This window comes from Eucalyptus grandis, chromosome 3 (assembly GCF_016545825.1).
Source record: "Eucalyptus grandis isolate ANBG69807.140 chromosome 3, ASM1654582v1, whole genome shotgun sequence".
In the NCBI taxonomy this organism is placed as follows: domain Eukaryota; kingdom Viridiplantae; phylum Streptophyta; class Magnoliopsida; order Myrtales; family Myrtaceae; genus Eucalyptus; species Eucalyptus grandis.
In genome coordinates this window covers 53069249-53093728 of record NC_052614.1, presented here as the reverse complement: position 1 = coordinate 53093728, position 24480 = coordinate 53069249, and the positions used below count along the sequence as shown (strand labels likewise).

Genomic DNA, 24480 nt, shown 5'->3' with positions numbered 1-24480 from the left:
TCGGTCACTTTTGCTTAGTCCCCAAACCAAGATTCGGTTGACTCTGCCTGGAGATTTGAAAGATTCGGTTAGCTCTGTATGGAGATTTGAATATCTTCACATTCGGTCGTGTATGTAATTACTTAGGTTTGCATTTGTTTCATAAAAAAATATTTTTAAAAATATTTTTCTAAATAATCACTTATATAATATTTTCATTGTTCACGAAAATATTTTGATTTAATTATTATTGATAATGAAAATATTTTATATTGATTAACTGTTTTTAATAAAATTTACTTTCTAAATCATTTATTTTTGGACATTTGAATTACTTAGAAAAATGAGTCAATAAAAAATATTTTTTTGGTTGATGGAAAATCTATGCTTATATTTAGAAATATGATTTTCTCTTTAAAAAATAAAAAGTTATTTCTCAAAATATGACTTGTTATTGCACTTGAACTAGAATCTTTACATTTGGGCATGGGAACCTTAACGCTCATTCTCAAATCCTCAGCATTTAGGATTGGGTCGCCAGTGTCGACCCGGGTCCACTAAGGTTGGCCCCACGACCTCGAGGCCAATGCCTAGGTCCTCAACACTTGTGCTCAAGTCCAAAGATATTGGGCCTAGGACTCCGATGGCGAAGCTTGGCAATCAGGGTTGCGAGGTCGAGCCTAAGGCCTTGATGCCTATACTAAATGCCTCGACACCTAGGTTGGGTTCACAAAGGTTGAGTGTGAGACCTAGGTACCCATACCCAGGTCTATAAAGGTAGTGCTCAAGTCATTGCTGTTCGTGCTCGGAGCCCTCACGCCTAATACCAAGTTCGTCGAGGTCAAGGCCCAAGACCTCATTGCTCATGCCCAAGTCATTGAGACTAGCATTGGGACTTCATTACCCATGCTCAAGTTCTTGGTGCTTGCCCTCGAGTCCATCGAGGCTAGGCTTAGGACTCTAGTGGTGGGGTCCAAGACCTTGATGCCAATGCTTGGATCCCCCCATCGTTGAGTCCAAAGAGGTTGAGGCCCGAGACTTGGTGCTTGTGCCTAGGGCTTAAGACCCTAGTGCCAATGCTTGGATGTCTTGGGCTTGAGTATGGGTTCATCGAGGCTAAAACCCGAGACCTTAGTGCCCGAGCCTAGGTCCATTAAGGCAAGCTCGAGACCCCATTGCTAGTGCTCAGGCCCATGTCCATTAATGTCAGGCTTGGCCTTAATGGACCCTGGCTTGGTTGTCGAGGACTTAGGCAAGAGCAAAGGCCTATCTAGGCTAGCCTTGATGGACTAGGGCTCGGGTGTCGAGGATTCGAGCTCGAGCGGTAAAGACTTGGGTCATTGGGGTCTTGTGCTCAACCTTTGTGGACACAAGCCTTGGTGTTAGGGATCCCAACACAGGCATTGGGGCCTGGGGCCCAACCTTTGTGGATGCAGGTTGGGTTGTTTAGAAGTTGTGCACGGGCATTGGGTTCTCAGTTTCAGCTTCTAAAGACATAGGATTGCTGCTTGCGCTCTTGCTTATGACCTAATTGGCCTTGCTTTGGTCCTCGATGCTCGAGCTGGGATCTGTCGAGGCTGGACCTGAGATCTTGGTGCTCGTGGCTAGTTTTCCGGCTACGCGTGTGCAAGTGACTAGCGTCTGAATAATATATGTATTTTTGGGAGAATCAAACATGATTTTCCTTCGCAAGTGACGGAAAATATTTTTTGGCTCTTTTCAGACTTTAGTTAAACACCAGAAAGTATTGTTATTTTCTTGAAAAACATATTAAGAAATTGTAATATTTTTTTGTGAAACATAACTTCCGTGTAGCTTTCACTTAAGTGTCATAATTTTTTCATTGAATATTCAAATGTCATGACCTTTGAAAGATGTGAAATTGAGTGAATCCAACGACATATCTCCAACAAAATTTTTTATATGGATTTGTTTCGATAGTAACATATCCAACCCGACTTTAAAAAAAAGAGAGTTCGGTCCAAAGTAGAAAATACGACCAAACCACGCGAGAGAGCAGCCCTACAACCTAGCTGCGTTGAGTGTGAATTAGTGGAGTCTTGTGATAGTTTGATTTTTCTACTTCTATTTCAATTGAATAAATTGGGTTTTTTTTATCGACGTGCTTATAGTGCTATTCTTTGAGCTGATCACTCATGAGATAATTAGACTAGTTGGGGAAGTCACTAAGGGATTTTAATGAGAGGAGGACACCTGGAGTGCCATAACTTGGCACGCCGGGACACTTAAGTGCCATAACTTTAAAATGGTACACTTAGTGCCATCATCGGAGTAAAATGGGACACTTAAGTGCCACTCCGGCAAAAATCTGGCTAAATGGCTGACGTGGTGACTTTCCGGCGAGCTCGGTCCAAAACGACGTCGTTTTGCACGCTGACGTGGCGGAGAAAATGCAAAAACGACGCCGTTTTGCGTCTACGTGTAAATAATAGTATATAAATTAATTAAATTAGATTTAAAATATTCAAAAAATTTAAAAAAATAAGAAAAATTAAAAAAAATTAAAAAAATTAAGAAAATTTTTAAAAATTCAGAAAATTTTAAAAATTTTAAAAATTAAGAAAAATTTTAAAATTTTTAAAAATAAGAAAATTTAAAAAAATTTAAAATTTTAAAAATTTTAAAAAATTTTAAAAATTAAGAAAATTTTAAAAAATTTTAAAAAAATTAAGAAAATTTTAAAATTTTTAAAAATTAAGACAAATAAAAAAAAAAAATTAAAATTATAAAAAATTATAAAAGGGGGGGTGGGAGGCCGAATGGGGCGGCTCCCTTGCCGCCGCCGGCTCCCTCACCGCCGCCACCTCCACCGCCGCCGCCTCCCCCTTTTTTTAATTTTTAAATTTTTTAAATTTTCTTTTTTTTTTTAATTTTTTAAATTTTCTTATTTTTTAAATTTTTAAATTTTTCAAAATTAAAATTTTTAAAATTTTCTTATTTTCTAATTTTTTTTTTAATTTTTTAAAATTTTCTTTTCTTTTAAATTTTTAAAATTTTTTAAAATTAAAATTTTTAAAATGTTCTTATTTTTTAAAATTTTTTAATTTTTTAAAATTTTCTTATTTTTTAAATTTTTTTAATTTTTAAAATTAAAATTTTTAAAATTTTCTTTTTATTTAATTTTTTAATATTTTAAAATTAAAATTTTTAAAATTTTCTTATTTTTTAATTTTTTTTAAAATTTTTAAAATTAAATTTTTAATTTTTTTTTTATTAAATTTTTTAATTTTTTAAAATTAAAATTTTTAAAATTTTCTTTTTTTAGAAAAATTTTTAAAATTTTTTAAAATTAAATTTTTATATTTTTTTAAAATTAAAATTTTAAATTTTTTAAATTTTTTTAATTTTTATCTTGATTTGGAGCTCAGGCGAGCCACGTAGGCAAAAAATAATAATAAAATATTGCCACGTAGGATTTTCGGCAAGGGTCGCCGGAAGTGGCACTTAAGTGTCCCACTCGAAAAAAAGAAGCACTTAAGTGTACCAGTTTTGAAGTTATGGCACTTAAGTGTCCCGCGCATCTTGTTATATGGACTTGTGGTGGACTTCTGCCGGATTTTAATGCAATAGATTTGAGAATTTGACTAGGAATCAACTACTCGACCGTGTTAGTTTGCAATGGTCATTGTGGCACAATCGAAAATCTATCATAGAGCGGAAATAGGTTGACTCGACTGAAATATGTAATTAGGTAGAGGTGATTTCACTTAATTGCAAAATTCTCATTGATCGGCACTAGATTGATTTTTCTGTCGTTTTGGTACTTTATGTTCGTAAATAAAGTCTTGAGATTTTCATAACAACCGAGGGTTGCCAATGAATCGAAGATGTACATAGTGGTTCGAAAATAATCGACCATGAGTCGATTGCACCAAAAATTCCAAAAAAACTATCCGATTGTTTATATCACGCTAAAATCACGTCTACTTGAAATTAACTGAGGAAATGATGCTGATTTCGTAAATTGAGAACTCTAATGTGTCACGATTTATTCTAGGAATATTGTTGCATCTTTCCAAGAATTATTGACGACGGGAATGGTTGGTGAAAAAATCAAACACAATGAATTAAAGGAATGGGAGAAATGCCATATTTTAAATGGATTTTTGGTTTTTAATGTGGAACCTTTGGAGAGAGGAATTATAAGGATTTAAATGAGGATTTATCCTTATTAACTAAGGTTATATGAAAATGGTGAAATGAAAAAGGGGAAAGCTAATAGAAGAGATGCAAATTCGGATTTATATATGCCAGAAGAATTTCACCACAATTTGAGTTTTGTTTGAAGAAGATAAGCTCATCTAAGGATGGTAGGTCCCTTAAGAGTGATGGGAACATAATTTCCATGGAAAAACAGCAAAAGGGTTGTGAAATATGAAAATGGGGACCCTCCATGGTCCTTTTTCCTCTTCTCCTCTTCCCATCCGCGTGATCCTTTCCCCCCTTGTGCCGTGCGACCATCTCTCTTTCTTCCTTTCTCTTTCTTTCCTTTTCCTTTTCTTTTCTCAGCCGTAAAGCCCCCTTGTCTTCTTCTCCTTTAAGCCGTTCCATTTTGGCTCCCCTATTTCGGTTTCCCCTTGGCCGACCAAAACAACAATCGAAAAACAGAGGGGGCCTGTTTTGGTGCTGCCGGTGTTGAACCAACCACCCTCTTCGACCAAGCTGCCCCATATGTTTCGTTTTTCTTTGATTTGACCATTGATCACATTTCAGGCTTCATCACCAACGGCCCGACAAACTTCCAAAGTCGGCAAAATCTCTGCACCTCTTCATCGAAAGCTCAGTGCCGCTATCCACGGCTGCTGCAACATTTCCACCGCACCTCCCTCTTCAATCTCAGCTAGCTGTCCTCACTGGAAATGGCCATCCCTTCGTTGTTGCTACTACCTTGCCGTCGAAACCCCTGCTACACCGATGCAGCCCACCAGTCAACCAAACCACCTCACCGTGCAGTTGCCTCGCCTCCAAGGAACTCGCACCGCCACTGCTCGGCCTAGTTCGACCGAGAAAGCTGCTCCGTAATGTTGGAGAAAACTTCCGTATTTGTTTTGAAGCTGACAAAACGATTCCATCAGTCTAGTTTGAAGACTTGTAAACTCTTTCGTCAAAATGTGAAGACCACCGGACCATCAGACTCAAGATTTAAAGTCTTCCCTCATTGACAGTTTCTAGACCATCAAAGAAGACTTATCCAGAATTGAGTATTTCTTTAAGGATTTAATTCTATTGACTAAAGAAGATCTTTCGGCTGGATATAACATCTCGGAATCTATTATTCGTTTTGATTTAAATTCGAGTAATTTAGATCCGTTGATTGGCGAATCATACTTAGAAGGTTTTACTTATGGAAACCTAAATCCTGATTGTATGGGCGAGCATGATTGGTGGGCTATCGTCATATTCTTTAAATAACTCGAGATCACCATAATTGATTCTGTCTAATGGGTAGATTGGAAGAGCTTCTTTAAAAAGTGCCAACGGATATGAAGGCATGGAGGAGTATATAAGGAAGATGCTCCAGTTATTCGAGTGTGTGCTCGATAGATAAATTCCAAAGTCTAAAACTTCTTGTTCTTTGTCAATTCAATTGTTGAGCGTAAACTTGTACACAAAAGAGAGTTTATACATTTGAGAGACATTGAGGAAGTGTAGCAGAGTTTCTACACTATGGAATCAAGGACGTAATACTGTAACGACTCTTTTGATTCATAGTGAAATTCAGCCGGTGGGCTGTCAGTGTGGAAGGGTTGACGTAGATTTGGATTAAGCCGAACCATTATAAACCTTGTGTTTCTATTCTCTTCCCTAAACTCTTTTACTAATTTTATTTAACTGTTAGAATCTCACTTCTATTTTAAAGTTTACTGTTAAACAGACTTAGGTTAAACTTAAGATTTTACACTGTACTTTGCAAAAGTTTGTTTTCACACCTATTCACCCCCTCTAGGTACTCATACTAGCATTCACAATTGGTATCAGAGCATGTGTACTCATCTAAATTTAAGTGTTTTTACTTCAGAGTTAACGATTCATGGCTAGTATGTTGGCTCCAGGTTTGGTTAAAGGGCAAAGCAACACCAGACCGCCATACTTTGATGGGAATGAATACAACATATGGAAAAATAAAATGAAGGCATTCCTAAGATTGAAAGACCCTCTTGAATGGGATGTGGTAGATAAATGAATTATTCATAAAACTATAACAGTCTCAGAAAGGGGAAAAGAAGCTGTTGAGTCCAGTGATATGACTCAAGAAGAGATAATCAAGAGACAAACTCTTGATGCAAAAGCAATTTATTCTTTATATTATGCATTATCTCCTACTAAATATAACATAATATCTTCTTGTGAAACAACTAAAGAAGTTTGGGATAAATTACACATCACCTATGAAGGAATTGATCGAGTGAAAAAAACCAAAATCAATATTCTACTCAGTCAATATGAAGCATTCATAATGAAACCAGGATAATCTATCATTGACATGTTTAGTCATTTTACAGAAATCGTGAATGGTCTTGAGTATCAAGGTCAACCAATTTCTTGGACTCATGAAGGTTAAAAAGCTACTACGTGGACTTTTCAAAGATTGGAATCACGTAAAGACCTCAATAAGGGAGACACAAAGAATCATGCCACTCTTTGTTGACGAATTGGTTGGCACTCTTCAATCTTATGAAGTGGAGTAAATCAATGAAAATGAGGATCCCAAAGGTAAAAAATTTATTACATTAAAATCTAATGATGATTCTGATGTTACAAATTCTGAAGACGATATGGACGATGAAGAGTTTGCTCTTATGATAAGAAGGTTTAGAAAACTGAACAAGAAGGGAAGAAGATTCAATTCAAAGAAACAGAGCTCTAAAAAATTTCAATATAAATCAGATGAGGATAATGATTCCGACAAAGATGTGATTTGTTTTGAATGCAAGAAAAAAGAACACATCAGATCCAATTGTCCCTTACTGAAGAAAAAGAAAGGAAAAACTGAGAAATACAAAAAAGCTCTCAAAGCAAAAACTTGGAGTGATATCGAGTGTGAAGAGAGTGATGATGATTATGCTAATATTTGTCTAATGGCACAATCATACTCAAATTCAGACTTTGAGACAAACTCAGATTCAGACAATGAAATCGAGGTAAGTAATTTAAAAATTCCTACTAAAGTCTCTAAATATATTGATGAATTGTATCTTAGTCTCAAAACCTCTCTCAAGAGGATTTCCGAACTAAAAAGAGAAAATTCACTACCGAAGCAACATGAGATTGTTTGGAAAGAAAAAAGTCGAAAATTTGGATAAAAGTGTTAGTACTTTGAAAGAAAATGCAGATTCACTTTCAAAAGAAAATATAGTTTTGAAAAATGATATCTCAAGTATTTCAAAAAGATTTTCTATAGGTTCTGAGGAATTAGAAAAGATTCTTTCAGCACAAAAACCTTACTTTAACAAATTAGGTTTGTGAATGACTGTCGAAACCATTCCTTTAATTGATTTTCCTAAAGTAAATGAAAGAATAAACATAGACATACAAAAGATTTTTATAGAAATTATTTTCAAAAAGTCTTTGTAAAACCTGTAGGCCGCAGTGCTCTTAAATGTTTTAAGTGCAATAGCTCAGATCATTTTGAGAAAGAATATCCTATGATTTGGAAACATGTTAAGAAGGTTTAGGCAAAGACCGTATATTGCACTAACTCCATTGGACCCAAGAAAGTATGGGTACCAAAGAAAGCTTGAGTTTCTTTTCTAAATGCAGGTCACTATCAAGAAAAATGTTAAATGATACTTGGATAGTGGATGCTCAAGACATATGATAGGAGACTCAAATTGTTTCATAAAGCTTGTGCAAGTTAATGGTGGAAAAGTCTCTTTTGGAGGAAATAGCAAAGGCATAATTGTGGGATACAGAACTGTAAAGATTGAAAGTCTCACAATCAGTAATGTTTCCTTAGTGGAAGGACTTAACTACAATTTGTTGAGTATCAGCCAATTTGTGCGACACAGGTTACAAAATCAATTTTCAAGAAGGAATATATTCATGAACCAGTAAAGACTCCTCTCAAACTTTCACGGGGTGAAAACATGAGAATATATATCTCTTGGATGTCAATCCAGAAAAATCCCAATGTCTAATTTCAATTCAAGAGGAAGCTAATTTCTGGTATAGAAAACTTGGGCACATCAACATGAAACAAATAGCCAATATCTCTACAATGAAACTTGTGCATGGACTACCTAACCTGACATACTAAAAATCTGATCTATGCACACCATGCATGTTGGGAAAATAAGTAAGAAATTCATTCAAACCAATAAATCAAGTTTCCACTAATCGTGTACTATAGCTCTTGCATATGGATCTTTTCGGACCAACCAAAACCCAGAGCATTGGAGGTAAGAAGTATTGCCTAGTAATAATAGATGATAATTCACGATTCACTTGAGTATATTTCTTGACAAATAAGTTTGAAACATTTTCTTATTTTATCAAATTCGCTAAGAAAGTCCAAAATGAGGAATGGTATGTTATTTCAAGTATACGAACAGACTATGGAGGTAAGTTTGAAAATCAAGACTTTGCTAAATTCTGTGATGAATCTAGTTTTTAGCATGTATTCTCCTCACCATACACTCCATAACAAAATGGAGTTGTGGAAAGGAATAATAGATCATTGCAAGAAATGGCTAGAACTTTACTAATTGAAAGTAACATTTCCTCACGTTTTTTTGAGCTGAAGCAGTTTCTACGGCATGCTATATTATTAATAGTCTTCTTAAGGCCTATTCTGGAGAAAACTCTCTATGAGTTGTTTAAAAGAAAGAAGTCAATTGTTTCATATTCTCATGTGTTTGTATGAAAATGTTTTATATTAAAAAATGCAAATGATCGAATTGGTAAGTTTGAAGAAAAATCAGACAAATGTATCTTCCTTGGATATTCAACCACCAGCAAAGCTTACAGAGTATACAACAAAAAGACTCAATCTGTGAAGGAATCGATGAATGTCAAATTTAAATACTTTATGCAAAATCAATTGATTCAGACTTAACTTGAAGAATCTGAACTTGCTCCAGACTCTACAAAGTTTAAATCTCCAGAAGCAACTCAGACTTTAGAAGACTAGTAATGAATGATTGTTGAAGAATCAAATGAAGAAAAAATACAATAGTTTGACGATTCAACCAGCAACTGGAAGCACAAGTCTAGTCATCCCAAAGAACTCATTATTGGTGACATTAATGAAGGAATTAGTACAAGATCCAAAAGGCGTGGAGAGTCTAGTGCTGTGCCTCTTATTTCTGAAATAAAACCTAAGAGTATAGAAGAAGCTTTAATTGATGAACGTTGGATTGAAGCTATGCAAGAAGAACTCAGGCAATTTAACATCAATGATGTTTGGGAAATGACTCCTAAACCAAAAAGTAAATCTATCATTGGAGCTAAATGGGTTTTCAAGAACAAGATGAATGAGAAAAGAAAAGTTATAAGAAACAAAGCAAGACTCGTGGCCAAAGGATATACACAAGAAGAATGGATAGATTATGATGAGACTTACACTCCAGTAGTAAGGTTAGAAGCAATTAGATTATTATTTGCTTTTGTGTGTTATAAGAATTTCAGGTTATTTCAAATGGATGTCAAAAGTGCTTTCCTAAATGAATTTATCCAAGAGGAAGTCTATGTGGAACAACCTCCCGGTTTTAAAGACCCAAGGAAACCAGACTCTGTATTCAGACTGAAAAATGCACTATATGGTTTAAAGCAATCACCTGAAGCTTGGTACGACAGATTAAGTAAGTTTTTAATTCAAAATGACTTTGTTAAAGGTAAAGTAGATACTACATTATTTATTAAAAGAGAAAGCAAAAACTTTTTACTTGTTCAAATTTATGTTGATGATATTATTTTTGGATTACCTAATGAGAATCTGTGCAAGAAATTCTCTAAGACTATGCAGGATGAGTTTGAAATGAGCATGATGGATGAACTATCTTTCTTTCTTGGACTTCAAGTAAAACAATTGAAGGAAGGAACTTTCATCCACCAAGAAAAATATGCTAAAGAACTTGTTAAAAAGTTTGGCTTGGAGAATTGCAAAAAGACTGATATACCAATGTTAAGTTCCTTGAAGCTAGACAAAGATGAAGGAGGAAAGAAAGTTGACTAAAAGCTATACAGGAGTATCATTGGTTCACTTCTTTATCTTACTGTTTCTAGACCTGACATTTTATTTAGTGTTTGTATTTGTGCAAGATTTCAATCAGATCCCAAGGAATCTCATTTAAGTGCTGCAAAATGCATAATCAAATACGTTGCATCAACTTCTATTTAGGTCTCTAGTATCGTAAAGAAGGAGACTTTACTCTCCTTGGATATTCAGACGCAGACCTAGCAGGATGTGGAGTTAATAGAAAGAGCACCTCGGACACTTGTCAATTACTTTGGAACATGACAGTATCTTGGTTTTCAAGAAAGCAAAATACTATAGCTCTTTCAATAGTAGAAGCAGAATATGTGGCTATTGGAAGTTGTTGTTCACAAATTTTGTGGATAAAGCAATAGCTAAGAGACTTTGGAATCGAAGACTCATGCACTGAGATCAAATGCGACAACACCAGCACGATTAATCTTGCCAAGAATCCAATTCTTCATTCGAGAGCAAAGTCACATAGAGATTCGACATCATTTTATTAGAGACCATGTTCAAAATGGAGAAGTCTCGATTTAATTCATTGACTCAAAGAATCAACTAGCAGACATATTTACAAAGCCTTTGGAGAAAAGTCAATCCGAGCTTATTCGTTCTAGACTCAATATTGTAAAGTCTGAAGAAGTTCAGACTCAGGGATAAAAGTCTAAAGATTTTCAGACTCAGACGATCAAGATTCACGACTGTAAGTTATTTCTATTTTAGAATTTTATTTGTTGGATAAAATCTCGAAAATGTACGATTATCTATTAATTTGCAATTGATTGATGTTATCTTCCACAGTTTTCGTGATTATTGCAGTCATTCATTTTCGAAAAAGGAGTTATTTTTTGAAATAACGGTTATCTATTTTTTCATAAATGCAGTTATTTTTGAAAATGCATTTATTTTTCCTTTTACGTCGTTCCGTATGCCACTTTTCGACTACCTTATATATTGATCGTCTTCCTCACAAACCCTAAGGCTGCGTTTGGCAATCAAGATAAAATTCAGGATAAGATAAAATTTATCAAATCTTGTGTTTGGTGCCTACTCAAGATAGGATAAAGGGGGATATAAGGAGGATATAGACCGGATAAAATTATCCCATGAGGGAGGTGGGATAAATGTGGATAGGATTTCTAGCATCCACAATTGGAAAGTTATTTTTCTCGAATGAACAGCTTTTTAAATTAACAAAATTAAAATTATATCTCAATATAAATAATATTTGAATTCTAATGTAAGAAATTTAAAATAAAAATAACAATTTAGTTATTTTATTTAATCTTATTTTTATTTTTATTTCTAATATAATTATATTTTATAAAATAATTTCAATATATAAATATATATTTACATTTATTATATATTTTAGGTATTTTAGTATTTAGGTTTTATTAGTACAATCTAATGATTAATAAAATTTTATTAGAGAATGACGAGAAGGGAAGAAAAAAAAGATATTAATTAATAAAAGAAGCGAGAGATTTTTACTATCTCCGTTTGTAAAATTTTTAGTTCATTTTTACTAATGTGTCGTTTATACTAAACAATATAAATGATATGACGTGAATAAATCTAACTTTATTACTGCAATTACCAAACGGTGGATGGGATATATCAAAATCCCTTGGATTTCATATCCTATCCTATCTAGTCTTATCCTGATTAGAAATCCGGAGGACCAAACGTAGCCTAAAAGCACAGACCATCACTTTCTTATTTTTACTCTCTAGTTTAATCTACAAAATTCTCACCTTTTTCACGAATCGAGTTTGGAATCTCTTAAAGACTGTGAGAATGGCTTCCCAAAAAAAGTCTTCAAGGATCACGAATAGGGAACCACAACACATGCGTGAGGGTTTTATGCATTTGACCTCACAAAGGAGGAAGAATCTCCAAGACAGCAACAGAGCCCACAACATTCTCAACTGCATCAATCTCCTCAAGCTAAACCTCAAGATGATGATCAAAGAGTGGAGGAAGAAATCATTGAAGGGTAGAACTCGTAAGAACTCAAAAGCCCGCTTTTATCTTTAAACTTTACCCTACTTTGAAGAAGGGAGGCACCCCCTTGAATTATATTGATGCATTTTTGAAAGAAAAATGGTATCGAAATGAAACCCACTTTTTGTGTACAATGGAACGATTGTGAGTTGCTTTTGAGGGGTCGGCAGAACAAGCTTTTGCAAATATCTCTAGTGATCCTCGTGTTGGAGGTCTTAGTCAATCTGATGGGAATGATGATGACAAAATGTATACTCATTTTAAGCCTAGAATGGGTGTTGCGGCGAATATTCGAAGCAAAAAGACAGACTTGTTTTGCTTGGAGGAACACAAGCAACTTTATTCCATGTTGCTAAAAAGAGGGGTGATCAATCCAAGAAGTGTGGACTTTGATTTTCTTGATTCTTTGAATGTGAAGTTCTGAGAGAAATTCACTCTACTTCAGTTTGAGTGATTTTGTTCTGAGACTACAGAGGCATATCCAGAACTTATTGCCTATTTCTATTCTAATATGAGTTTCCTGGATGTGAATAGATTTTCTTTTAGTGTTCGAGATCAGGACTATATTGTTGACATGGACAGATTGACGAATGTGATTGGAGTAGAGCGAGGGGCATTCCAATTGATCGGTGTGTCTGTAGGTTATGCGACGGTAGAGCTTGTTCGTGATGGAATGACAGAAGGAAAAATTTCCTACTTGAGGATGAATGCCTCAAATATTTTGTTTCACAAGATCGTGATCAATTGTCTCAGACCCAAATTAACTTCGAAGACCGACGCCTCCAACTCAGAAGCAAAGTTGATGTATGCTATCAACACTGGCAAAAAGTTCTATCTGCCTCACACAATCTTATTTCATATGTATAGAACGATGGTGAAAGACAAGTGACAACTTCCTTACTCAGCGCTTGTTACAAAGTTGTTCGGACATTTAAATATTCAGCCTCCCAGTATTCTGTGTGTTCGATCCTGTGATCAAATGGTGGTGGGACTGAAAATGGTTTCCAAAATGCGTGTAAAAGAGCTGGACAAGGTTTTGGAGCAATTAAAGGAGAACCCCTGTCAAGACTCACCAAGTTTCTTCGGTTGCAAAACGGAAAGGGAATGAGCCCATGACAGCTCCATCTAAGAAAAGAAGGGCACTCATCCTGGAGGATGAAGATGATGATGATGATATAACCATTTCCGCTCTTGCATTAAGAAGCTTACATCATTCTGTTTCAGTGATAGAGAAGAGAGAGGATCAAGACAGAGAAGAGTTCGAACAAAGGAGTGGAGAGAGAATCAATGCGAAAAGAAGCAGAGGAAGAAAGGATTGCAAAAGAAGAAAAATGCAGAGGTGAACAAGAGGAAATAAAGCATGAAGAGTACTTCTCACCGCCTAAAGGCAATGAAACATGGGGAGTTGCTGAGAAAAGAGATACATCTTCAATTGCCTTTACTAGTGAAAGTGTTAATCGTTCACCTGCAGATCTAGAAGACATCCATGCATCTCAATTTCCAGAGAAAGGTCATGAGGTTTCATCGCCAAATCTGAGTGATCATGCTGACCTGCCATCATCTACCAATACTCCTACTGATCATGCAGAAGCTAACACTCAGACTGATAATTCACCAGACTTTCGAAGACTGCTTGATATTCTTATGGAGATGTGAGGAGAGATTTATGCCTTGGGATGTGAAGTTCAGAACTTGCAGAATGCAGGTCAAGTCTCTTCAGTTTCCTTACATGATCATATTTAAGCCCTTGCTTTTCAAGTTCAAGCAAATGCCAAAGGTGAAGAAGTGGCTTAACTGAAGGAGGATTTGAAAAAGCTGAAAGGGATTGTCCAGTCGATTGGAGATTTCCAGCTCATTCGCGTTCCAAAGCAATCATAATTTCATTATCTTTTCATCTCTACCTTTTTCATGTTGATAAAGAGGGGGAGATGGTGTAGATTTGATTGATTCTTGTTTGACTTAACTTTTGATTGACTTTTACTTTTGTTTGGTTGTTTGGTTTGATTGGATTTGGACTTGGATTGTTTGATCGTTTTAATGTTTGCTGCAGTATCTTAAGCACTGTTGGTATTTCATGGTAAAGATAGTTGTTTATTTACAAGACTAACTTTCTTATTTCCTGTGGATGCATATCTAATGCTATCATCACTAAGCCTATTATACTTTGTGAAATATCCATGTTTGCTTGAGTACTGTCTTGCAGGTCGAAAGTATCCAAATCTACAGGAAAGTTTTGTCACCATAAAAAAGGGGGAGATTGTTGGAGAAAACTTCCGTGTTTGTTTTGAAGCTAACAAAACGTTTCCATCAGTCTAGTCTGAAGACTTGCAGACTCTTTCGTCAAAATCTAAAGACTGCTGGATCGCCAAATTCAAAATTTAAAGTCTTCCCTCATGGACAGTTTCTAGACCGTCGAAGAAGACTTATCTAGAATTGAGTATTTCTTTAAGGAAAGAAGATCTCTCGGTTGGATATAGCATCTCGGAATCTATTATTCGTTTTGATTTAAATTTGAGTAATTTAGATCCGTTGATTGGCGAAGCATACTTGGAAGGTTTTACTTGTGGAAACCTAGATCCTGATTGTATGGGCGAGCATGATTGGTGGGCTATCGTCATATTCCTTAAATAACTCGAGATCTCCCTAATTGATTCTGTCCAATGGGTAGATTGGAAGAGCTCATTTGGAAAGTGCCAACTGGTATGAAGGCATGGAGGAGTATATAAGAAAGATGTTCCAGTTATTCGAGTGTGTGCGTGATAGATAAATTCCAAAGTCTGAAACTCCTTGTTCTTTATCAATTCAATTGTTGAGCATAAACTTGTACACAAAATAGAGTTTATACATTTGAGAGACCTTGGGGAGGTGTAGCAAAGTCTCTACACTGTGATGTGATATTGTAATGATTCTTTTGATTCATAGTGATATCTAGCCGGTGGGCTGTCAGTGTGGGAGAGTGGACGTAGACTTGGATTAAGCCGAACCACTATAAACCTTGTGTTCTTATTCTCTTCTATAAACTCTTTTACTTTACTTGTAATTTTATTTAACTGTTAGGGTCTCGCTTATATTTTAAAGTCTACTATTAAATAGACTTAGGTTAAACTTAAGGTTTTATCTGTACTTCACAAAAGTTTGTTTTCGCACCTATTCACCCCCTTTAGGTGCTCATATTAGCATTCACACACAGTAGTAGACCAAGGGCCTTGCTGGCTTAAGCAGGGCCAACCGGAGCCACTCCGACGCCTTTGAAGGCCGTGGCCTGGCTGTCACCGCTCAGCCACCACCAGTTGTCTTGGACTTTTAGTTTAGGTGAGTTAGTTTTCCCTAATTGTTGATTAGGGGCTAATTACATTTATTAGGTGTTGGATTAAGTTTAGTTAAGATTAGTAATTAGTTTGGTTAGAGTATTAGTTAAGTTAGAACTAAATAGTTAGACTAGCTAGTTAAGTTAGTTAAGTTAGAACTAAATAATTAGACTAGTTAGTGAAGTTGGTTAGGATAGTTAGTTAGAGATTTAAATATTAAAATAACATTTTATACTAAGAGGTTAATGTAAGGAATTAATTTAATTAAGTATTTGAATAGTGGCTTTAAATTATGAATAATTATAAGTAGTGGTAAATTTGGTAAATAGCAATTGGGTGAATAATGGATTCAAATAATTTAATTATAATTTATTTAATTATTTATCATTTTCCGAAAATATCACTGAGATAGCCGGTGACCGGAATTTCATGCTGATTGTAGTAGTATATTCTATTTATGCCATTGACTGTTAAATCATGCAATTGAGTGATGGTTGCTAATTATGAATATTTAATTCAAAATGGCAGAACTTTGGTATTTAATTGGAAAATACCAAGTGTCAGGTTTTGGACATTGAAAGTGTTTTTAAGTATTATAAAAAATGTGGGATTTTAAAAGAGATAATACAAATTTTCTAGTTTGATCTGATCGTGTTCCCACACATGATTATTTTACCATGCATTTTTAATATGAAGGAAATATGCCGGGATTACTATTTTAATTAAGGCATTTAAGTGCAATGTACGGTGTTCTAGGTCGAAATTGAATGGATGTATAAATGATATGAGATGCCATCACGAGTCTTTGAGGCCGGACAATACTCCTTCAGGAATGCCCCAAGTCAACGGATGCCGATCGCAGTGGAGGCCGAACCGATGTTCCTTTGAGGAATGCCGTCTAGATGTAAACATTGCCGTGCTTGATGGTGCGAGATGAAGCTTGGTTAAGCCGGAAGATTGCTAACTGTTGAGTTGGCCGTGATCGATGGGTCATAACCAATTGGAAGACATGAATGATTGAGATTGAGAGGCTTGATTAGGAGATGAAATTGTGTGGTGCGATATGGGATATATCATAACGGTTTAGTCTAGTAATTGGGGCTCGTGAATCGGTGATGATATATGTTTATATGTGTATACATGACGAGATGTTCCAATGATACTTGATTTCAATACAATTATATGCAAATTGAACGGTACTGACATACAGGACAACCACTAGTGTTATGTAAGTTTAGTTGAGATATGGTTAGATTGCATGCATGTGTACTTTTCTCCTAATTGGGATTTAGGGGATGGATTCACTGAGACGTCCTTTCACTGGTTATTGTAAACCATTTTCAGGTCCCTAGATGGAGGGTTGGCAAGCTCAGAAGTGAAGTCTAGGTTTGTCGTTAATCTCTGCCAGATGTCGATAGGTCCTCCGCCTAATTTGGATAGTGGGTGATAGTTCACCCTTTTTGTTGTTAAGAAGTCCGACAGGATTGGAAGGGACTCTAGTCCCATGGATGAAGAGCTCAGAGCATAGATAGCCTAGAACTTTTCAGTTTGAAATAGATCCATGTGATATTAGACTTTCCTGTATATATATGTTGCTGTATTATAAGCGCATTTTGTGAAAATATCAGCCTACGTTTTTATCCCCTTTTTTTGTTGTTTGGAGATTGTGATTACGTTTCCGTGTGTGCCATAAACTGAATGGGTTGGCGATAATTCCTAGGATGTCGCAAATTTTATCGACCACTGAAGGATGTGCATGTGCTCGAGGTTCAGGTTGTGACAAGTCTCTCTCTCTAACATAGCAACAAAGTGAAGTAAACAGCAGAAACCCTGAATCAGACATGAGTTTCCAGCTATCAATCGTGAAATTCAACGACGTAAATGCAAAGAACAGCCAGGAGTAGCCGAGTCATTTGGGATCATGGTAAGGTCAATCAAGAGTCGATCAGACTTGCAAAAGCTGTGAAATGAGCGTGAAGCCAAGTCTCGACTCGCACGATACGAGGAACGGACGATGATGATCGGGATGATGGCCTGAGTGCGGGATAAAAAACACAATGGAGATATTGCATAGGTGATAAAGTGGATTAGGGTTTGTGGTTGGAACCCAGATTTAGCCGCAAACCGTTGCTTTTACCGACATATAAATCCCGTCGGATGATTAATTTGATACCATGTCGGCTTTTCTAATAAGGAAAATCACTATGTTGCTCAAGTAATATTTAAATGATCGATTGAAAAGTTATGCCACTATGGTGAGCATGATATATTTGATTATCCTTGTTATTCATTTATAAAAAAAATTGTTTGGCAATATAATAGATATTTAAAATGGGTTGATATAAATTGGTGCAATTAATATGCGAAAGGCTAGTCTCCAAACTTTGCAATTCCGAGCCCAAAAATGGTTTTCTTCATTTTCTAATGAACCATGAGAAATACTACCATTTTGGTTAAGAATTAAATAATGGTTAAATGAGTGTACACCATATAGAACCTTTATAGAGTAAAACTGACTTTTGCTGGTAGAAAGTAAGCAATATTCTTTTTCAGTTTTCTCATTTCTGAATAAAAAACTGACTTTATGTTATTGAGTGCCATTAATATGTCTTTTTCTTTATAGAGTAAAACTGACTTTTGTAAATAAAATTTTATTTTGCAAATTACAAATTCTTAATCCAATCGTAATGTACATTCTATAATTCATCGAAGCAAAAAGAGAATAATTGAAAGAATGTGGAAAATGATCCTACCTTAAATCATCATGTTATAATGAAAAGCCTTTTTCAAATTCAGATCATATGAATATATAAAGAAGTTATATTTAGTACACGATATAATTTTTTTTTTGTCAGTCCTATTCTATTCTTACACTATACTCACTCTCAGACTTTTGTCATACCTTTTGCAAGGCGTGGGAGTCGAAACCCACTCCTGAAACTTATGCGTTCCCATCACATCCCATCATCCCCGAGAAGTTGGGGATTGAACCCCCACCTCCCCCTTCCATGTTGGAAGAGTGGCCACTAGGGCGAATCCCAGTGGTTACGCGATATAATTGACCATTGCTATAAACGACTTTTGCTTCAAATAGGTACATAAAGGAACACAAAAAAAGAGTTTATATATATTAACTTGTGCAATAACTATGCAGTACTTTTGAAATTTCTAAATTATTTATCAAAATATCTATCTATTATAACGTTCGCTTTTGCTCAATAAGGGCATTCAATGTGAATGGTCATTAATGGAGTAGCTGTTTCTTTTGCACGAAAACTGTAACAGAACCATCTTAAAAAACCTACATAGTTATAAATGCCACATTTATTTAATAAAGTTTCAACTGATAAGTATTAAAGTCAACTCGACGCTAATGAGAAAATATTAATACTTATAAATTAAAGCAAAACTGATTTTAGTTTGCAAGACAGAAAAAAAAAATCTATAATTAAATATGTATAAAACTATAGAGGCAAATTGACCTGTATTAGTTGTAATACGAGATGAGGAAGAATACGTTGACACTACACGAAACAATTTAAAAATAGATACCTATAACTTTAAAATTCATACTATTTCATACCCCCCATCATCCCCGAGAAGTTGGGGATTTGAACCCCCACCTCCCCCTTCCATGTTGGAAGAGTGGCCACTAGGGCGAATCCCAGTGGTTACGCGATATAATTGACCATTGCTATAAACGACTTTTGCTTCAAATAGGTACATAAAGGAACACAAAAAAAGAGTTTATATATATTAACTTGTGCAATAACTATGCAGTACTTTTGAAATTTCTAAATTATTTATCAAAATATCTATCTATTATAACGTTCGCTTTTGCTCAATAAGGGCATTCAATGTGAATGGTCATTAATGGAGTAGCTGTTTCTTTTGCACGAAAACTGTAACAGAACCATCTTAAAAAACCTACATAGTTATAAATGCCACATTTATTTAATAAAGTTTCAACTGATAAGTATTAAAGTCAACTCGACGCTAATGAGAAAATATTAATACTTATAAATTAAAGCAAAACTGATTTTAGTTTGCAAGACAGAAAAAAAAATCTATAATTAAATATGTATAAAACTATAGAGACAAATTGACCTGTATTAGTTGTAATACGAGATGAGGAAGAATACGTTGACACTACACGAAACAATTTAAAAATAGATACCTATAACTTTAAAATTCATACTATTTCATACCCCCCCCCCAAAAAATTCATGATACTATGCACATTTTGTTACGTGATAGAGAAAATACTTTTAAAATGACTAATGAACCGTGTCAATTCAGAAATACAAAACAACTGTTCGTGATAAATTAAAATCTAGCAAAACACGAGACAAATGACTTTTAATAAAATATATAGTGGAACAAGCCATTCAATCATCAATCGAAATGATTTATATTGTTTCTTTATTTATTAAAGTCTGTGGTTAATTTCATAGTTATATCTCAAAGCACAACATTTTCTCTATAAATCGAATTTGCTGAGCATATTGGGATATTTAGTAAATATCAGTATTCGTAAAATCTTTGAAACATAAAACCCACGCCAAGCACGGGCAATTAATCTAGATAATGCACAAAAACGCACTTTCAGTTTTATCTTATATGTAACGATAGACATAAGAAAACAATTGTGACAAACACTAACTGCAAAACCTCCCACATCATTAATTCATGAAAATTCACTTAAATGTATATATGTAGGTAACGACAATGTGGTTTAATTTATTCATTGTACTCGTTGAACTTTTAATACATAATAAATTTAATCCTTGATTCTTGTCCCTCAATTTAAATTAATAAAAAGATAATATTAAATATTTTGTTCCCGAACTTGAATTTATGTAATAATAATAATCAATATTTTCATATGGTGTAGAGACTAAATAAAATATTTATCAAAAGTTGAATAATGACATTATACGTTGGGTTAAAATTTAGAATTCGTGTCTTTTCTGAACTTGTTTTTGTTTTTTTTTTTTTTTTTTCCGTTTTTCCGTTTTTCCGTTTTTTCGTTTTCTTGTGTAGTCAGTCGTCCTTGGTCCGCTCACCGAACCTACCTAAAGCGACCGACCGGTAAAACGACGGCGTCTCGACGAAGGGCGTTACAACACCCACCAGTCACAGCCGCGCATTCACTCCCCTTCCCTGCCCCTCCCGTCAAATCCCCCAAATCTCTCTCTCTTCAAATCCCAATCTCGCTGCAGATCGCTCGCCGCCGTGCGCGGGTCAACGTCTCCTTCCGGTCCACCCAAAACCCTAAAGTCTCCCCGCTTCACTCCCCGTCTCGGGCCGCGACTCGCCGGCGGCGACTCACTGAGTCCACTTCCCCACTCGTCCCGCCGCCGCCGCCGCCGCCGCTTCTTTAGGGTTTCCGAACTTATCGGAGCTCGAAATTCGTGCTTCCGCCGGGCGACGCGCCGTGCAGTTTTTCCCCTTCGAGAATTCAAGCCTGAGTTTTTAGCGCATTGTCGCCGGGGAAGAAGCCCTGGTTTCGGCCTTCGGGGGGTTGGATTTGTGAGGCTTGTGAAGAGGAGGAGGAGGATGTGACGGTGGTGGAAGGGAATGGAAGAGAGTAATAAGGAAGTCGATAAGAACGGAGCAAACGGCAGCGGCCCCGGCGATGGCCGGCCGCCGAACCCGCTCGCCGCCTCCCACCGGCAATGCCTGAGCGACGACCGCGTCGCCCCGGCCCCGCCCAAGAAGTCGCTCGTTCGCCACCCTTCTCTCGTGAGTTTGTCTGATCCTGACCATCTTGAATGGTGGTGATCTCGGGTTCGATTGTTTTAGTCGAATGGCGGGTCGATGAGTCCTCGTCATTTACATGTGCGGTTGTTTGAAGTACTAGGTTGTCAGTTGTCAGGTTAATTCGATATGTCTGTGGCTCTTTTTCTTAGTATCGATGCTTTTGAATGATTTGCTGCACTAGGGGTTATGATGTTTTTTGGGGTTTATGATCTGACAATTGGACATGATCCACGTGCATTGATTGGTCCTTATTATAGGAAGAGCTAGAACTGAGTTTATCGTCGATGCTCGTTCCTGTTTGAATAATTTGTCCTTACTTTGATAGGTGAAGACAAAGATGTCGGATATGTCGGATATCTCTGGCGATCCAATCTCGGGTGTATGGAGTCGTGAGTCTGATTTTCTGCCAGTGATTCACTCGGGAGCGTTTGCTGACGTCGGTTTGCGTACAAGCATGGAGGATGTATATGTTTGTGTTGACGACTTTGTTTGTGATTATGGACTCAATAACATCGCTGATGGGCCCAATGCATTCTATGGGGTATTGATCTTCTCTACTTTCTATTTAACTGTCTTTCATAATGGGAGTATGAGCTGAAGTTGCGCTTGCTGCTAAGTGTAATCAGTATCTTTTGGTCTGCATCTTAGTTTTCTTAATCTGCTGATTGCCTGTTCGTCTGTTTTCATGCTGATGTTCAATCTATCCCAACTTCGACGAATGATGTTGATTCAAGTATGACCAAATATGGAGAAAGGATTTTGTAGTTTCATTGATAGCTCAAATGAAAGACAAGTGACCGTTATGCGGTCTTTCTTGTCAGTCTTTATGTCCATATGAAATTTGTTGATAGAGTTAGATGCACATAAGGAATGTAACCTTGGTTTAGTGCTTAAAAATTTAATATCTTGTTGTGCCTGTGGTGGCTGCTGCTCTATGACATTATTAGTGAAGTTGTGCTACTAAGTGGTATTAAAATTTATTAAAAATTGCTTCACTTGCTCTTTAGAAAGGGCATTTCTTGCAGTAAATACCTGCTTCCAATTCTTTCTATGACTTGGAAATGTTTTCTGCACTATGTTAACATGTTGGTTGCTTTGTTCTGTTTGGTTTTTGAAATACAGATCCAATTCTCTATTGGAGTTTGTGTTGTATAAAATGAATGATGATAGTAGCTTAATATTTTAGGATTATGATTTTGTTTATACTCTGCAATAATTATAGTCAAACTTTATTTACTTTTTTTTTTCCCTTAAAATCTTTTAGTGAGAGGAGGACTTTTTTATTGATTGAGCAGGTCTTTGATGGGCATGGGGGAAAGCATGCTGCCGATTTTGCTGGCCGCAACTTGCTGCAATACATTATTAAAAATGAGGACTTTCCTCGGGCAATTGAGAAGGTTGTTTCCTCAGCATTTCTGCAAACTGATGCTGCCTTTGCAAAAGCTTGTTCCTTGGATGCTGCACTTGCTTCTGGGACCACGGCTTTGGCTGCGATTATTATGGGAAGGTTAGAATTTCGTTGGATGATGAACCTTTCTATACATAGCCAGGAGAAGAATATCATTAATCTGAATCCAATTCCGAGCTTATGTTGTCTGGGTATTATCCAGTGGTTGGGTGTTGGGCTTTACTCTTAGGCCTGAATTGTTAATCTTTCTTTTATCTCTTGATTGACAGCATTGATTTTTTTTTCCTTTTTATATATAAAATTGATCTATGCCAACTCTATGTCCAGAATTGTGTTTGGTTGTTGTTCGGTGCCTACTATTGGATTCCATGTATGTATTTCTTCTGTGAGATTTTGGTGCAAGCTTTATTCCCATCACTCCTTTTTCTTATTGATGACGATGACACCATGATACAATAACACGAACAAGCCTCATTAGTGTCCTGAAAATTTTGTAGCTGAATTTGCTTTTGGTGTTTTCATTTGAATTCAAGCAATTTGTTTAGTTCATGATCTTGTGTTCATCTTATTCATTTGGCTTTTATCTCTGTGGTATTATCCTGATGAAGTAAACTCACTTTCAGCCAAAAAGAGTTTGCTTACAGAATAAAGGTGGAAATTTTGTGCAACTGAGTGTTAGGTTGCATTTACTCAACTTAGTACAAGAGTAAAGATGCTCAGACCTGAAATCAAGTGAGCTGGAGATTGACATTTGGAAAAAGGCTTAGTTATTGCTGTTATTGCCCTTTCTTTTATGTTCTGCAAAACCTTTGGTATGAGAGTTTATTTAAAGCATTGTCCATGAGGCGAGCAATTTTCCGAGTGCTTTAGTGGCAGTTATGCTAAAGTATAAGTGATTGTAATCTGTTCCTTTTCTTTTGTATGTGATAGCAGATCGTTGATAGTTGCTAATGCCGGAGACTGTCGAGCAGTACTATGTCGCCGTGGGAGAGCAATTGAGATGTCAAGGGACCATAAAGCAATCTGCACCAAAGAGAGGAAGCGAATTGAGGCATCAGGGGGAAATGTCTCTGATGGGTACCTTAATGGACAACTTAATGTAGCTCGTGCTTTAGGTGATTGGCACATTGAAGGAATGAAAGGTAGGGAAGGAGGGCCACTCAGTGCCGAGCCTGAGCTAATGAGCAAGGATCTGACGGAAGAAGATGAATTCCTCATCCTAGGGTGTGATGGAATTTGGGATGTGTTTACAAGTCAGAATGCTGTGGATTTTGCTCGGAGGAGACTCCAGGAGCACAACGATCCAGTTATGTGTTGTAAGGATCTGGTAGACGAGGCTTTGAAGAGGAAGAGTGGGGATAATTTGGCTGCTGTAGTTGTCTGCTTTCAACCAGACCGTCCACCCAACTTGGTCGCTCCACGCCCAAGAGTTCACAGGAGCTTTTCAGCCGAAGGTTTGAGAGAAATTCAGAGCTACTTAAATAGCTAGGCTGATTGAGGGGATGGACACTAAATTGAGGTTTTTGTCGGTTCATTTTCCTCTGATAGTTCATTGAGATCAATTTTCACTAACTATAGGTTTAGGTGGTCCTACTCTGAGTTACAAACTGTAATATATGCGGCATAGTGTCGGCAGCACTTTTATGTTTCGTAGAGATCTTCTGCTCTGGGTTCCGAGCGTTGTTTTTTGGCCCTTGTTTGTACCGTGTTCAGTATTTTTTTACTGGTTGGTGCACTTAATTATGCACATTGGTAGACTTTCTCAGTATGAAAAATTTCACTGTCGGTAACAGCTA

At 36.3% G+C, this 24480-nt stretch overlaps 1 protein-coding gene across 1 annotated transcript; it reads left to right on the top strand.

The window, feature by feature from the left end:
- The first annotated feature begins 20662 nt into the window (after nucleotides 1-20662).
- Nucleotides 20663-24480, top strand: LOC104439894 (probable protein phosphatase 2C 22). Its single transcript, XM_039310099.1, has 4 exons — nucleotides 20663-21258; nucleotides 21602-21817; nucleotides 22572-22783; nucleotides 23618-24480. Exons 1-4 carry the CDS (start codon nucleotides 21094-21096, stop codon nucleotides 24171-24173), a joined length of 1149 nt encoding a protein of 382 aa, XP_039166033.1. The 5' UTR covers nucleotides 20663-21093; the 3' UTR covers nucleotides 24174-24480.